General features: G+C 41.8%; 2 protein-coding genes across 4 annotated transcripts in view; both read left to right on the top strand.

Moving 5' to 3' along the window:
- Positions 1-485: 485 nt before the first annotated feature.
- On the top strand, positions 486-12,052 carry ifrd2 (interferon-related developmental regulator 2). Of its 2 annotated transcripts, XM_028583363.1 has the most exons (13): positions 486-1,101; positions 2,200-2,256; positions 5,609-5,725; positions 6,027-6,111; positions 6,318-6,442; positions 6,888-7,045; positions 8,002-8,055; positions 8,378-8,556; positions 8,766-8,874; positions 9,021-9,155; positions 9,311-9,439; positions 9,977-10,069; positions 10,293-12,052. In XM_028583363.1, exons 1-13 carry the CDS (start codon positions 1,059-1,061, stop codon positions 10,371-10,373), a joined length of 1,365 nt encoding a protein of 454 aa, XP_028439164.1. In that variant the 5' UTR covers positions 486-1,058; the 3' UTR covers positions 10,374-12,052. The 2 variants fall into 2 exon arrangements, with proteins under 2 accessions (XP_028439164.1, XP_028439165.1); XM_028583364.1 differs by lacking the exon at positions 2,200-2,256.
- A 626-nt stretch (positions 12,053-12,678) lies between these two features.
- Positions 12,679-16,871, top strand: part of zgc:136971 (S9 family peptidase) — a 10,630-nt gene continuing 6,437 nt past the window's right edge. The window contains exons 1-10 of one of the 2 annotated variants that reach the window (XM_028583031.1): positions 12,679-12,737; positions 13,065-13,206; positions 13,787-13,922; positions 14,883-14,958; positions 15,048-15,123; positions 15,427-15,539; positions 15,704-15,838; positions 16,123-16,214; positions 16,729-16,766; positions 16,858-16,871. The exon at positions 16,858-16,871 is cut by the window's right edge and continues 108 nt beyond it. In XM_028583031.1, the coding sequence (XP_028438832.1) occupies positions 12,720-12,737; positions 13,065-13,206; positions 13,787-13,922; positions 14,883-14,958; positions 15,048-15,123; positions 15,427-15,539; positions 15,704-15,838; positions 16,123-16,214; positions 16,729-16,766; positions 16,858-16,871 (840 nt within the window). In that variant the 5' untranslated portion in view covers positions 12,679-12,719. The other variant, XM_028583029.1, reaches the window with a different exon arrangement.

The following is a 16,871-nucleotide window of genomic DNA, read 5'->3' as shown; positions in this document are numbered from 1 at the left end:
TAAGGCTGTTATAGCACTAGGTTATAATGCATAGAGGATATACTGTAGGTAAGGGTGTGTTTATTGTTATTGTTATTATTATTATTATATTGTTTTTTCTGTTTTATCTTTTCTTTTCGGGAATTAAATTGTAAGTCTATTGTCTGATCTACACTTCGGTGTAGAAGGTGGCGGTAGCGCACCAATGAGCTGGATGCCAACCGCCGTAAAATACAAAGAAGAAGAAGAGCCACCATCGTCCAGGGTGCAAAATTACGAATCCCACTATGGCCACGCCAAGACCCGCCCTACGAAGCAGCTCCATTGGTTGGGGTTAGGCATTTCACCTCGAGTGGTTAAGGTTAGGGTTAGGGGATTGGTCAGGGGATAGGACCTGTACATGTAAGCATGGACGCCTGGCCAATAGTAGTGTGTGAACGCTATTGAAGGGCGGGTCTTGGCGTGGCCATAGTGGGATTCGTAATATCGCGTCCAGGGTTGGTTAGAAAACGGAAACGGGGGATGCTAACAGAGCTAACGAGCTAACCTGGCAACCCCAGCTGCCGGTTGTTTGTTCAGGAGTAGAGAGGAAGATGGTGGACTTGGTGACAACATCGTGCTCAGAACTCCGTCCCAAACAATTTAGAAAATGCTTAATATCTCAACCTGGTATTAGATTTAGATTACCGGGGGACAATCATAGATAATACATTGTGAAAACCGTTGAATACAGTGACTTTTTCGCCACCGGACAACTCTTTATTCCAAGATTAAAGAAAGCGGGGAGTTGCTGACCCACCAGGTGGTCGCTGCTCGTAAAGGACGCTAACCAACGTTAGCCAAAGTGTCAACAAAAGTGTGAGCGAAGGTGTAATTTTGGAAGCTGCTTTTTACCCAGCTGTCAAGATAAACCACAGAGACCATTCAGCCCTCTGCTGCTGCTGCCTAGACACCAACTGTCAAATCTGCGAGGAGCGGATTTAACACGTTACCCGACAGTTGGGCTGAAAGTAGGCTAACTTTAGCTAGCTAACCTCAGCTAGCTTTGTTGTGAACTGTGGATCAAAGCGCTACTCAAAATGCCACGGAGTAAAAAGGGGAAACGTGGCTCCAGCAAGACGGGTAAGTAATAGTAGTAGCGACTATGCTAACTCACCATCCAGCTTCTGGCATGAAACTAGCAGGAATGCAATGACTGAATATGGCAGTTAAGATAATAATAATAATTTCTATTTTGGATGAAAATGTTAATAACGTTGCACGCTTTAAAGCTTGGTCGTCACACCTTTCGCGTTGAGCCAGGCTAATAGCGGTAGCAGTTTGGGTATCTTTGCTACAGTATATATGGTATGAATGGTCCAACAGTGAAACAGCTTGTTGCTCCTCTAACTTTAGCTAACGTTACTATGGGTTTCCCGTCTGCCATGTGCAGCCATGTGGCTTATAATTAGTGCCGCGGCTCAACATTGCCGTCTGCATGTGTTTGTAACATTTATGTTTAAGCCACTCGTTTTTAATGAGTTTATATATGTGTAGAATCATAGAAGTGCCCTAGAAAGTGTTATTTTATTTTATGGTAAACTAATGATTTCTGCTAGCGTTCAGGACCCAGCTACACACTTGTAGGGTTAAGGTTAACCCCATGTTATTTTTAGCAGCAATGCTATGCCTTTTATAACAGGTAGATGAAACTGTATTGAAGAGGATCAGCAAGTGCAACAGGGTCTTTGAGTGCATTCACTCATGATTTGCGTTTGTTTAAGTGCAGGTAAAGTTGATGCTCGTGCTACACGTTTTAATCATTGTACAAATAGTGGTGCGGACCGTGATGCATGTGGCTGTAGGCGTTACAGCCCCCTCACGTTGTATGGGAGTCGCCTGGGAAGCGCACACGTGAGAGAGAGACACACACACACACACACACACGAGGGCTGGTGAACAAAAAAGTATTGAGCCGAGTGTTTCCATTGTATTTATGCTAACAAACTTTAAGTCTACTGAGTTGTGCAGTACTGGTAATTGTGCATCAGTGTATATAGTAATGTTTCACAAATGGGAAAATGGAGCTCACTTGTGATCCTTTCTTCTCCCTCATGGTCATTCCTGCATTTTTACCCATCTTTCCCATTCGTTCATGGATCCATTCACAATTCTTCCTTCAATCTAAACACCCTATATTTTATCCACCCATTCATCCCTCCATCCACACGTCATATCCAGGCTCTCTACGTCAGGAGGTTCTTCAGCTGCAGCTGTCGGCTAAAGCCTCACTGAAAGGTAACTCCTCGTACGCTTGACACCCCCCCCCTCCACACTACACTGCAGTGCATGCAGTAAACCCACCAGTCTCTTGAATGCTAAACTCAGTTTTTTCCAGCTGCACTGACATTTTTTTTAACTTGTCCTCCCTCATAGATTACCTGTCCAGGCTGGTAATTGTATTGACATACTGTTTGACTTCACCACAGCCTCTTGGATTTGCAGCACAATGGCATTAAAATCACTTTGAGTTTCTTCGGTCTTCATGCATGTCACGCTTGAACACCATGAGTTAATGCCCCACCGTAATGCTGAGTTTGATGACTGTTTGAAAGTCGAACAGCACAGGGGTTTCATTTATAAACGTGGGGCTGAAAATGTGCGTACGCCACTTCCCACGTCAAGTTTGTGATTTATAAAAAAAAAAAAAACATGACGGGTGAATGTGCAGTCCTCCACGCAAACTGTGACCCATGCGTACGCACATTTTTGGAGACAGTGGGAATTGGCGATGCAGATGGTGAGGTGGTGAACTGAAGTCAGACTGCAGAAAGTAAATGTGGGAATAACGATTACTCGTAATATTTTCAAGTATTGATGTCTCACGTACATTTCTTCACTCCATATCATGCGTGTTATCGTGAAGATTAAATCCAGCAGTGCTTATTTGCACTTGTTCTGAGTGATGCTTGTTCCATAAACATCTGGTAAAATCCAACTCAAATCTTAAATGAAAATTTGTTATTAATGTTTGCTGTCTCGCTGTCACATTGTCCGCTACGGAGCGCAGGAGGAGGAGACGGCCCGTCTGCATGGAATACAGGATAGCATCAAATACCCTAACATTAGATAATGGGAGAACACCGTGTAAATAACTAAATATAGGTCTTTAATACTGTGCATATATCATCCAATATTTTTTTAATACTACTCTACATACAGCAAATTTGACAGGATTCAATGACACTTTGTACAGTTGTAGAGAGGAAATAGCTTGTAGTGAGAGCACATGTTTATTTAGTCGTTCAGCTCGTACCACAAGACCATAGCCAAGTTTGTCTTGGACTTGTGATTTGTCCGTCCACAGATCCTCTTCCTCAGAGACTGACTGCTGGTGCTGTTTGAGTGATTTGCTATGTAAGCATAAAGTAGCAAAGTGGAGACGAGCGAGAGTGAAAGAGGAGGGGGTTGAAGTTCGGTCGATGGGTCTCCTGCATCTGCAGTTGCCATGCTATCTTTTGACTGGCTGTAGCTAAATTAGAGGAGGTTGACTGACTCGCAGCACTTCAACACTAGTGTTGATGAACTGACTGAAGAGCCGGTTAATTAACCCGAGTAGCGTCACTGAACCGGGAGAATGAACAGACTCCCCTATCTATCTCTATTCTCGTCCTAGTCATGGAAAAAAAGGTCGTTGACGAACATATTTAGTCTCATTTGACGAAATATATATATATATATATATATATATAAAATACAATACATACACACGTACAGTTTTAGCTTGAGCAATTATCCAACGGTTAACCAGTCAGCTTAACAGCAAATTATTTCCCAAGCGGCAGCCAAAAGTAACATTTACTGTCAAAGCTACAGTGCCCAAACAAGTTTAATACATTTTACTGCTACTGTCTCTATTTCCCCCACATTAGGGATTTTATCAGAATACAGAAGAGCCTTTAAATAATAGTCTGGCACATAGTGGTGATTTTGTTAGCCACAGCAAATAAAATCCGCAGCTTATGGCTAAAGATAACTTCCTCCCCGAATTGTTTTGTAAAGAAAGTGCAGAATAGCAAGTCAGACATTGATTTCACAATGTGGTCTGCTCAGTTTACACATTCTGATCTCAAATATAGTCCTGCATCCGATTTACTCATTTAGCTGCGTTTGTATTCTTTTCTGGATTTTTCTTACTACCTGACCACAGGTGGAAACAGCTGACTGATAGCAGAGAATGTGTTTCTAGTTGTCATATTTACTGAATATTTATGGTAGGTATTGAGCTTGTACATAAAGCAGAGTGGAATAACAGAACTTTATGCTTTTGCAGGTAGTCTACGATGAATGTTTTTTCATTGAGAAAGTAACTCACAACTACAACTTACATGTTGCCTTGCTACAACACTAAAAGTGTCCTCTGGGTTACCTTGCCTGTCCTGGTTGACCTGAACATGAAAACACACGCACACACACAGACAAGTCTGACCATTCTGGATCGTACACACTGAATGAATGAATAAATGAATGGCCACTCCGGTCTCCAGTAATCCTACCAACAGTAGAAAGTCCTGAGCCAGCAGGAACCTGAGGGTTAGCTTAGCTTAGCCTGCCTGGCTCTTCCACCCTGTTGTGTTCAGACTCAAACTGACACACTCCTTGTCATAGACACAGGCCAGAAACCGTAAAACACTTATAACCGCCTGGTACCAATGCCTTTTGCCATTCATTCCTGTGTGTGGGTCTGTGTGTTTAGTGTGTCTCTGTATAAGAAGAACTGTGCTGGTGTACAGTTACTGACAAAGATGGACAGCTGAGCAGAGTAAGCCTACAGTCAGCTTCCCCTAACCTGCTATCAGTCACTGCTGGGAAAGTCAAATTCTGATTCATTTTAATAGTGTTTTTTATTTCACTTGCACATTTAACCAGCTGTCACTTTCACCACACTTTACAATATTCTGAGATCATAACTGGTTGTTAAACGCTTTCTGTCAAGACATTGCACTATGCAAGTGCATCAAACAAAACGCCTCAAATTAACATGGAATTGAAGTTAAAACAGTAGATACAGTAGATGATACATTGCACTTCTGGATATGGCACATTGCTGAGGCAACAAAGCAACATTTTGGACGATAAAGGGAGGAAATGCCTGTTATTGCCCCAACAACGTGTTTTTTTTTCTTTTCTTTGGAAACTTTTAAATATATTTTTGACCTAGTGTTGCGCATCATTTCCTTTTCTTACAAGCTTTTTTTTGTACTGTTGTCATAACAACCACTAATGGTGAGCTTGTCAGTCCTCATCATGCCTGCCTGTCTGTCACGATAGAGATGCTCAATGTTCTCCAGCTCAGCTGTTTCTAAATTGCCTTTCACCCAGCCTGAAAACAGCATTCAGACTTGCGTTTGTTAACACATATCATGATTCAGGGGTGACTCCTCCACATTTGCTGCCTTGACATAACTCAAAAGTCAGAGCTTATTTGTTAACTTTGATTCCAAGTGTGAGTATTTCTCCTCCTCCATGTACATTTAACACTACTCTTTGTCTCTCCTTCCCCACCTCTGTCTTTATACCCCCCGCCCCCTCCTTCATTATTCCCTTGTCTCACTATTTCGCCATCAACCTTTTTTTTTTCTTCTTCTAGGTATTAAAAATGGGGTGAAAGGAGAGTCGGGGGCCAGTGATGATGAGCTGACGTCTGATATTCTCAGCCACTGTAGCAGTGCCAGTGAAAGTACCTCTCTGCTGGAAGAGGGCACAGGTTTGTGCATAAATGCAGATAATACATACACATGCTTTTTAGAATCCTGTTTATTGTGGATAATAGCCAAGGTACTGCTTACGTACGCCAAAGGAAATGAATGCAGCCGATGTTTTTTGTGGTGTGACAGTAAAGCTTGCATGAGTTCCTCCTAAACTAAAGCTTTAAAGTTCCATACAACAAAAGTGTGTGTGTGTGTGTGTGTGTGTGTGTGTGTGTGTGTGTGTGTGTGTGTGTGTGTGTGTGTGTGTGTGTGTGTGTGTGTGTGTGTGTGTGTGTGTGTGGGACTGGCCAAACACAGGAGGGGAGCAGGTGGATGAGCAGACTGCCCAGGAGGAAACGGAAGATAAACTCAAGCAGTGTATAGACAACTTAATGGATAAGAGGTGAGGTTATGTGTTTGTTTTTTTGTGCTTTTGCCCAGTCACTATCAATAATGAAAATAGGAAATGTCAGGAATATACAGGAAGTGAACAGTGCAACACCAGGACGTAATTGATATTGCAGGAAGCGATGTAACAAATATTCTTCCCATTAAACCCAACCCTGGTCCCCTTCTTGCTCCTTGTCTCCGTTTGTGTGTCTCTCTCAGCACTAAGACGCGTCTAGCAGGTCTTGAGTCGTTGCGACAGGCCTTCTGCTCCAGAGTGCTCTACGACTTCCTGACAGAGAGACGCCTCACTATCAGCGACTGCCTGGAAAGAAGCCTTAAAAAAGGTAAGACGAAGTAGGTGTGTGTGTGATTTGAGTTGACGAAACAAACTTGTATTCCACTATGCTGTTCAGAGGGGATGAACAGCATATGAAATACCTAACGGAAGGACCGGCTATCAAAACAAAGAACGGAGAAGATCCAATTACAAACACACACTGAAGTCATTCTCTGTTTAGGACGCCAGTATGTCTCCACTATATATTTACATAAAACATTAGTTTGCTGCTATATTAATGTGCTAAATATCGAGTACAGCCCCTTTTTTAAATGCAGACTTGTTTAGGACACGTGTATATTTTGTTTAAATTCACCCAGGGATCATTACAGTTTTGTCTTACCTCAACTGCTAGTACAGAAAACATTTCCTCCTCTGTTTCCCAAAGTGGAGCAGAAAACCGTCAATAACAACTGCAGTAAAACAAATAAAAACTTTTATTTTCCCTCCAGGCAGCGCGGAGGAGCAGGCAGCAGCGGCCACACTCTTCACCCTGCTCTGTATCCAGCTGGGGGGTGGAGACGAGGCAGAGGAGGGCTTCAAGTTGCTTCGCCCCATCTTCACCGCCATTCTGATTGACAACAGTGCCAGCATAGCAGCCCGCCAGAGTGTGAGTAGTTGCCTATAAACCTGCAAAACTTGGATATGGAATTACCTTTCTCCTACAGCAACTCCTGAAAAAGGACTAGAACAACCGAATTAAGCATGAGACGCGTGTCAGCTCGGACTTGTGCACGTGTTAAATGCTCGATCAAAAACAACTCTCATGGACCGCGGCTTAAAACTCAGTCAGCAACGTGACAAGAAAAGTTCCAGAGCAACAACGCATCCAAAACCATCTGGTTCAGCCAAGAGTTCATTGAATGCAACTTCTGAAAGGCATTTCTTCCACCCAGCTGACCTCACTCTCACCTCAAATGTTGTACAATAGTCTAGTAATCATAGCTGCTCAGAGATTCAGTTTTAAGGTGGACTATCCTCTAAGGAGATTCTCCCAGCCTGTCAAGATTGTAGCTGAGATATTTTAAATGGCAATATCAACTGCTATTTTCTGCCCACTGTGTCAACTTTGGAAACCAACAGAAGACATTAAAACGTAACACTGGACAGTGCCATTAACAGCAGGCTTTTTGGACTCGCAGGTTTAGGAGCTCTGGAGCATCAAATGCAGGCCAATAGGACTGAGTGATGGCCGCGGGTCAGAATCGAACCCGGGCCGCTGCCAACATGGGGGGCGCACACTCTAGTGGGTGAGCTAGAGGTCGCCCCATGTGCACAAAATATATAGTCAGTTTTCTTTTTTGTTGCCAGCTGTTGTCAAACCCAGGTTATTTATCACTGTAGAGTTTTTCTGCACAGAGAACATTAACAAACCAGGACAGAAGAACAGTTTTAGGGTTGACCAGGTTATTTAAAAATAAAATTGCATTAGGGTCATGGTAGCAACTCTATTGCACTGGTGGTCTGTTTTTTTAATGTTGGCAAACCTCAAGTTTGCATCAGGGGAATTACAGCTTCCCTCTGTCTGCCTGGTTACTTGACTTTTATTGCGTGTGTCTCCATCAGTGTGCCAGAGCTTTGGGGCTGTGCTGTTATGTCTCTACCGCGGAAGAAGGAGAGGTAAGAACAACTTGCTCTAAAAGGCTGAAACTTATCATTCTTGTTGGGGGTGGGAAAATATTGGCTCCACAAAGGATACTTGACTGTTTGACCTCTGCACCTAATGTATAAACCAAAATATATCAAACAACAAAAGCCAGATACAATTTTATCAAATGTGGCTCTTGGTCCAAGGCTCTATTATCTGTTAGTATCTGGGATATTAAATCATGGCATGGCAACAGCTTAACAGTAGTTGTATCTAACAGTATGTCTTTCTCATTCCACATTACATTTTCTCTCCTTTTTTCCCTCAACCCCCACACAAATCCCCCCCTCCCAGGACTTGATCAAGTCGTTGGCGCTTCTGGAGAGCGTGTTCATGTCTTCCTACCCCAACAGAGACGGAACGCTGCCCATACCCAAACCCGGCAGTCCAGGCCTCCACAGTGCTGCCCTGCAGGCCTGGTCGCTGCTGGTCACCCTCTGTCCTACATCTAGACTGACTGTGCTGCTAGACCTGTGAGTGAAACAAACTCTGTTAAAAAAATAAATAAATAAAATGAATGCATCAGTGTAGACTTAAAAAGTATAGTAATCCTTCCGCTTAGTTCTGATAAGCTTCATGGGCGTGACATTTAGATGATCATGTTGCCAAAGTAAAAAGTAATTCACGGTGACTAATAGTGTAACCGACGGTGATTGTCTTCCCTCTGTCGCGCTCCCTGTAGTCACCTCCCCAAACTGCAGGCATGTCTGCAGAGCAGTGACGTCAACTACAGGATAGCAGTGGGAGAGACCATCGCCCTGCTGGTGGAGCTGGGACGAGATCTAGACGAGGTACACACACACGTGTGTACACACACACACACACACACACACCTACGGGAGCATGCACATAAACAAATGCTGTGTATACTGATTTTTATTTTTACTGGTTTTATTTTCATATTTCTGTGCTACAATAATGTTGTGTGTGTGTGTAGGAATTTGAGGTGGAGGACAATGAAGGTCTGTCTCAGTGTCTAAAGAGTTTAGCCACAGATGGCAATAAGCACAGAGCCAAGAACGACCGGCGGAAACAGCGCTCCATTTTCAGAGAGGTGCTACATTACATAGAGGTATGTTTTTTGCTGCAACGATGATATTTGTAATTAATGATTGTACTTCTATTGTTGGTGAATCAGTCTCTGAACTATTGGTCTTTTGCATTTTTGAGTTTTGCATATCTGCCCTAGCTTTGACTTTGTTATTTCCCTTTTTTCTTCTCGTGCAGAACGAGGACTTCACCGAGGAGAAGATCCGGTTTGGAGTGGAGAGCGTCTACATCGACAGCTGGATGAGGAGAAGAATCTACGATGCCTTCAAAGAGATCCTGGAGTCTGGAGTCAGACACCATCTACAGGTCAGGAAACTCACTGAATCCAGTGTAGTCCAAACAAATAGTTTGGTGTGTTGCATTTTGTTCAGTTTGTGATCCAGTAGAGCTGCAAATGGTTTTGATTGCCACGGTCTGCGTGAGAAGGTGAAAAGCAGTTGTTTGCACAGCCTCGTTCACGGCCCGCTCATTTTGTCACTTGGTCAGCAGTGTCATGTGATTTGTTGTGCCACATATTTTTTGCTTCAATAGAGTATTACCAATTTTTGTGCTCCATCTGCCATTGAATAAACACATGAGGTTGAGTAAGAACACTGGTATTTGCCTGCAGCGCCAATTTCAGCAGCTATATAAGAACAGTCCATTTACATTTACATTTGATTTCCAAAGCTGTCATGTACATATTTCACATCCATCTTGATTGCCTCATTGGTTTTCCCACAATTTTGTCTTCATGTTGGAAAGTCTTGCCATAACATAAACACAAAATGACAAAACCACTACTTTATGACATTTATGTCCACAACCCATGTTGTTAATTTTTGTGTGCGTGTTTTTGTGCAGTTCAACCCACTACTGAGAGACATCTTTGGCCTCGGCCCTCCACTCATCCTGGACGCTACTGTCAAAGGCAACAAGATCTCTCGATTTGAGAAGGTAACCGCATCTCTTCTGTGCTTGAATCATAACCCGCACACTGGAACACTCTGATCTTGGAGTGTGTATGTGATTGTATTTTTCTCCCTGTCTTGCATTTAAGCTGCGTCCTTGTTTAGCTTAAGGTGCTACAAAATAAAAAAGGCATTCGTTGTAATTAAAGTTGATTAATTAGAGTTTGTGGAGATTGTTGCGTTAATTTGTTTATCTTTTTTTTCAACAGCATCTTTTCAACTCTGCTGCTTTTAAGGCCAGGACTAAACAGAGGAACAAAGTCCGGGACAAACGGGCTGATGTAATGTGAGAGACTGACGGGGATGGAGTGTACAGTACAAGGAACTCCTCGGGCTGTATTGAGATGGATACAAAATGATGCCTTCAAGGTTTCAGCTGTCAGACGCACAAAGACTCAACAAACTCTAAACAGGGCTTTTTTTCCTTTGTGCACTTCACCTGAAAAAACTAATCCTCCAGATTCAAGACACCCAACAATTATAAAATTTGGCCCCCACACTTAAAAGGCAATTAACTGTTCCTCCTTGCAGGCATTTGCTTTTCACAGTGAATTGCAACGACAATTGCTCACAGTATTACAAATGCCTGTTCCGAGGCTTTATAGTGGATATGAACTGTAAAACAATGCTAAACATTTTTTACGTGGGATTGAAACAACTTCATTACACAGGAGAGGAAAAGAAATGCAATCTTCAGATATCAAAATGATCTTTTTTATTAATTTTTAGAAGTACAGAGTAAGTATAGTATTAAGTGTCATTGTAAGACTCCCAACATTTTGAAGCTTTATGGTAGATTTGAGATCTGTGGAAGCCGTCCATGTTACGGTCACTGAAACCCTCTTTGGTGCTGATGGGTATCGTTTGATACACATCTTGAACTGCTGCCTGGTGGCTTGACAGATCAGTCAAGTCTTTTTTTTTTTTAATCCTAATTATTGACTTCGGTTTCCACCATAAAGCTGCTTTTCCTGGACATAATCAGTCCTGGTTAGTCTGTGAAGTTTAATGTTAGATCAACTTCTGTAACACAAAGCCAAAAAGAGCCACATTAATATTCCGGAAAAACTCTTCACTCTGAACTAAATATTCCTCGTTATTCCGTCGTCTGTTTTTCCACCCAGAGTGGCTACTTCCAACTGCCAAACCAGAAACTGACTTTACAAACAATGCAACCTAAAAGAAAATGTGTGTGGTGTTTTTGTGAGAGTGTTTTTAATTGAATTTTATTTAACAACATGAAATAAAACTCAAAACACGAAGATGCCTAATTTTAAAAATCAAATTTAAAGAGGTAATATTGTCATCTTTGTATTACTATTTTTTTTGGAAAGGAAAAATATGTTTTAATCATTTCTGGTGGATAATTGTATTTTACCTTCTAATTTATTAAAAGAACAGTACTGTGTGATTTTTTTTTTTTTTTTTTTTTTATATATAGGAAACTTAAAAATGCTAAGAACTGTTTACAGACCCAATGATGGGATACCAATAACAAGAAGAATTTCTATTTTTATTTTTTTTCATGTATATTTTTAAATTCGGGGTGGTGGATCATACAATCTATCCATGTGCATGTACACATGTATAGACTGTGCATAGGGATTTATGGTAAGCTGTGTACTTGAATCATGAGATGCATTTAAAGGATGTCCCCTCTGATGAACAGTGAATACATACAGGCCGCTAACCAGAGCTGCTGATCAGAAGTTTGCTGGTGGTGTTTGTAATGGTCCGGTGTTATTGATTATATTATATTAAATTTAAAAAGCACACTTCACAGTTGCCTGGGAATTTCAGTACCTTGGTGACAATGTGTCATCAAGTTTCACAGTTTCTATTGTTGAACCAGGTTTGACCCCCCCCTGCATGATTATTACAGCTTCGCTACACTGTCTCATCAGTGGTTCTGGTGTTAGGGCACACGGACAGAAGATGGATCAAATGAAATAAAGACTATTTAAGCGTGTTCTTTGTGTCTTTTGTTATGTAAAAAAATGAGGTCTGAAAGGTGATGTAGTTGTTTAAGTCCTGGAAAGACTACATTTTGGGGAAAGTAATGAGATTTCTACCACTATGGTAATGTGAAGAAAAGGTCAATGTTATCCTGAGGCAAAGACATGGCATGTCCACTTTTCCTTTTAATAATTCTCTTAAATTTTGGACAAAGATTTTGTAACCAAAAGCGCTAAAATTGAAAGATTTAAGTATGATGATGCATGATAATATTAAATGTTTAAACCCAGGTGAAAGGATACAATAAGGTCATGTTTACACAGTTCTCGGCCAGACAAGGAAAGCTAAAAATTGGAGTACTTCATTGTTGTGAATTTATCCCATACAAAAATTGAATACACCAGCTAGAGCTGCCTACCTACATCTGGAGAGAAAGTTAAGCCTGAACATACAAGAGAAAACAGACTTGTGAAAATGAGCACGAGCAATGTACATCAAATTGTTGAATTGCTGGTAACTAAATGTTGAAGTACACTATAATGACATTACATAGTATTACTAATCAAGAATCATCAAGAATGACCACCTTTTTGACCCTCTGCTGCCCCCGTGCGGTCACGTTTTTTCTACTACACCCCTCCGAACCAACCAAAGTGGTATCGTCCATTCATGAATGCAACATGGAGGCGCTGGTAAAAGTAAGTGAGTAAAACATGCTGTGAAATGTTGTAGCAGGTCCGGGGGAGGCGATACAATAAATAAATTAATGAACGGAACTGCACTAAAACCGAGCCTGGTGACTACTTTAACCCTCCGTATTAGCTGCTAACGGTTTAATTGCTTGATGCATGAGTTTTCTGAGCTTCTCGTGTTGACCGTGCGAGTGTGACAGGTTGGGGATTTAATGTGAGCGCGCGCGGGTGTGTGTGTGTGTGTGTGTGTGTGTGTGTGTGTGTGTGTGTGTGTGTGTGTGTGTGTGTGTGTGTGTGTGCGTGTGTGTGTGCGTGCGCGCGTGTGTGTGGCAGTGGACACAGCAGCAGCGGACACAGATGGACCCCAGACAAGTCACCGGGGTGTACGGAGAGCTCAGCGGTCTCCCTGCGCCTGTTTCTGCTCATGTGAGTGAAGAGCAGCTTCCAGAGCTCCGGACCTACACCGTGACTGCTGGTGAGCTGCTCTTTCTTTCCAGTAATATCCAGTAATCTCCTGAAGGTGGGTTTAAAAAGGTTTACTGAGTGAACCCATCTGTTTCTCTGGAAAAATACCATTCAACCTGACTGTTGTCAGTTGTCATTGCATTGAATTGTGTGTTCAGGGAAGGATGCTCATGTCCTCCTCATAACCACTGATTCAAGCAAAATTGCTATGAAAGGTTTTTGCATGCATCCTCAATATTAAATAGTTACCATAAACATATGTCTAAGGTAAGATATTTTAAAGTTGAACAATCATCATAGATGAGAGTGACATTAATATAATAGTACAATTTGATAAGTAAATGTTACTGGAAGATACATTTGTAAAAATAATTTCTGTGTATCTGTGATCAACTAATTATGATCCTTTAAACCAGGAAGTTTGCATTTACTGGCCAAGACCATAAAATACATAGACATGAGGTTGGAGATTTTGCCTCTTGGGCTTGCATGTCTACATGTTTGTATCATACAGGTGTGGATAATTGAAGTAATTGAGGGTCTCTTTATTCAACCCAACTTGGAAAACTTCTCACCGTGTCCAAATCCAGAGTGGAGTCAGAGCGACCTGGTCCGAGGCTCCAGACTTCGCTACTCGCAGCAGTGGACTCTGATCACAGACAGCAAAGACCACCAGTGCATCAGGACTGTCCTCCCACCAGGACCCTGTGTACCTGTGTCTGGAGAGTGAGTACATTCACACACCCTAAAATCCTCTGAGATTTCACTGAGTTCTATTACAACTTTGAATGCAAATTAATGCTGCAGCCTGAATATAAGATCTGAGCAGCATAAGATATGAACATTTGGTCCTATGCTTTTCATTGTCGACACAATGGCTGGACATACTTCGGTACACCGTGTTTTCATTTATTGAATTTTATAACATCATTAATAAAGTTTCACCATGTATTCTTCCAGACCAACTGTAATTTAATAACAAATCACAATTTTTAAAATGATGTCAATAATTATATAATTGGCAAAAAAACAAACAACTGTCCATTTTGGGGTTAAAGGGCAACTTAAAAGCAGCTGAAAACCATGCATTTGCTTTTCTTTAACTTCTCACTGTGCTGCAGTGATGTAGAAGTTAGAGCTGGGCAATATATCGATATTATATCGATATCGTGATATGTGACTAGATATTGTCTTAGATTTTGGATATTGTAATATCGTAATGTGGCATAAGTGGTGTCTTTTCCTGGTTTTAAAGGCTGCATTACAGTAACGTGATGTCATTTTCTGAATTTACCACACTGTTGTAACTGTTCTATTATTTGCCTTTACCCACTTAGTGGTTATATCCACATTACTGGTGATTATTCATCAAAAATCTCATTGTGTAAATATTTTGTGAAAGCACCAATAGTCAACACTACAATATCGTTGCGGTATCGATATCGAGGTATTTGGTCAAAAATATCGTGATATTTGATTTTCTCCATATCGCCCAGCCCTAGTAGAAGTGTGACATCACTGTGGGTGTGGCTACAGTTTACATCAGTGATACTGGGTGTGGTCAGAGATGCAACAGACTGTTAAACTGTTAAACTTTTAGTCCGAGAGTACAGCGAAGCATTGCTTTTCAGCCTGGTGTTGAGTTTGGCTTTAATCGAGAGTTTCTATTTCTCTTCTGCTCCTCAGGTTACTGAGCGGACTCTCTCCCATTCGAGCTCTGAGGGCCGTTGTCAGGGAAACAGGTGGCCACCAGCTCCTCGAGGTGAGAAAAATAGATTGCAGTATCCTCTGTAAGAACAACGTTTGAGCATCTTGACAGACTATTGTTGTTTATGCTTTGTTGCTGTTCAGATATGGGACCGCCACGGCCTCAGGAAATGCCTCAACTTGACTGCTCTCAACAAACACGGCCGAGTGTACGATGACGGTGAGACAGATGTTTTGTGCTTTACACATGTTTTTTCCTGTTTGCAAAAACAAGAAAGAACTAGCTAAGCATCACTGACCCAGTCACATCAACTGATGTAGTGTTTTCCACTGTTGTAAAGTGAGTGGGCGGTTGCACCCTTGCATTGTTGCGTGTTCATGTGTGTGTGTGTGTGTGTGTGTGTGTGTGTGTGTGTGTGTGTGTGTGTGTGTGTGTGTGTGTGTGTGTGTGTGTGTGTGTGTGTGTGTGTGTGTGTGTGTGTGCGCGTGCGCGTGTGTGTGTGTTTTGTGTGTGTGTGCGCAGCACAGTTTGGCTGTTTGTCATGGTCAGAGTGTGAGAACAAACTGCTGTATGTAGCTGAGAAGAGCAAGAACACATCCATAGAAACACAAGATGGGGAATCTGCATGCAGGAAGGTAAGACTATCAAGCAGATTGTAAATCCAACAGAAAGATAAAAGAGTTTCTACAATAGATTCTTAAGCCAAATAACACTGAACATGACATTCATGTCATTAACTACACAGAAAAGTGTTCATGTGTCACTTATGTTGCTTGTGTGTGTTATTGTGCCCAAACAGGACAGGAGTGTGTACTGTGAAGACTGGGGCGAGGCTTTGACCAATAAGAGCGTCCCGGTGATTTGTGTTGTGAATCTGCAGAGCGGCTCTGTCACTGTGCTGCAGGGCGTCCCGCCCGACGTCTCACCTGGACAGGTGAGGACAGCGGCGCACTCAGCGACTTCACCTGACACTGCAGGATTATTGACTGTTAGTGTGTGGAGGTCCAGTGTGAATTCAGAGTCCCAAGTGTGCTTTTGTGCCGAAGTATAAATGCCAATGCAGATTGTTTGACATCTTTAATAATAGTGTGTGTGTGTGTGTGTGTGTGTGTGTGTGTGTGTGTGTGTGTGTGTGTGTGTGTGTGTGTGTGTGTGTGTGTGTGTGTGTGTGTGTGTGTGTGTGTGTGTGTGTGTGTGTGTGTGTGTGTTGTCCTCCAGGCTCTGTGGACTCCCGGCAGTCAGTCAGTGGTTTTTGTTGGTTGGTACCACGAACCCTTCAGACTCGGACTGAGGTTCTGCTCCAACCGCAGGTTAGATAGCTACTTTGTTTTCTGATTCCGCCTGAGTCGGCATGAAAACATTAGCTCCAAAATAATAAGTAAAGTTTATTTCGATATCCGAAAATCACAAGTTTTGATTTGGATAAGTAAGAAAACTTATCAGGAAAAAATGACATAAATTATAGTGGCACATGAGAAAAAAACTTTTTTTAACACATATTGTATACTACAAATGATCACATTAGATTATATCAGTAAATTATCATTATTTATTATTATTATTATTATTATTATTATTACTACTACAGTATATTGGTGGCAGGGGAGGTAATTTTCTTGTTCATAAGATCTGCTGAATCGAAAAGAAAAGGAAAATAGAAAACCGCAGCGACTGAGCAGAATGGACCGAAACAATGTTAAACATTTACTTTATTGAGTCATGTAAAAAATATAGTTTATTCGTATAGCAGGGCTCAAACTAATCTGTGGAAGATCCAGTTTGCAGTTTCATTTTGTGTCCTTTTCTCTTAAAATTCTCTTTCAGGTCAGCGTTATTTAAACTCGACCTGGATGGAAACTGTGGTGAGCACATTTGTCTCTTCCTTAATGAATCGCACTCACACATTCTCTCCACACTGCTCATCTGATCCCTGTACTCCCCCCTCCCAACCAGAGTGTCTGTCTGGG

The sequence above is a fragment of the Perca flavescens genome, chromosome 7, assembly GCF_004354835.1.
Source record: "Perca flavescens isolate YP-PL-M2 chromosome 7, PFLA_1.0, whole genome shotgun sequence".
Taxonomy (NCBI): domain Eukaryota; kingdom Metazoa; phylum Chordata; class Actinopteri; order Perciformes; family Percidae; genus Perca; species Perca flavescens.
Note: the sequence above shows the minus strand (reverse complement) of the source record. Positions and strands in the feature narration are given on the sequence as shown.

Excerpts from the sequence above, each read along its gene's own strand:
- ifrd2 (XM_028583363.1), top strand. The coding sequence starts at position 1,059 with ATGCCACGGAGTAAAAAGGGGAAACGTGGCTCCAGCAAGACGG. Across the intron at positions 9,440-9,976 it reads GAGTCAGACACCATCTACAG|TTCAACCCACTACTGAGAGA; the intron begins GTCAGGAAACTC and ends GTTTTTGTGCAG. Across the intron at positions 10,070-10,292 it reads AGATCTCTCGATTTGAGAAG|CATCTTTTCAACTCTGCTGC; the intron begins GTAACCGCATCT and ends TTTTTTCAACAG.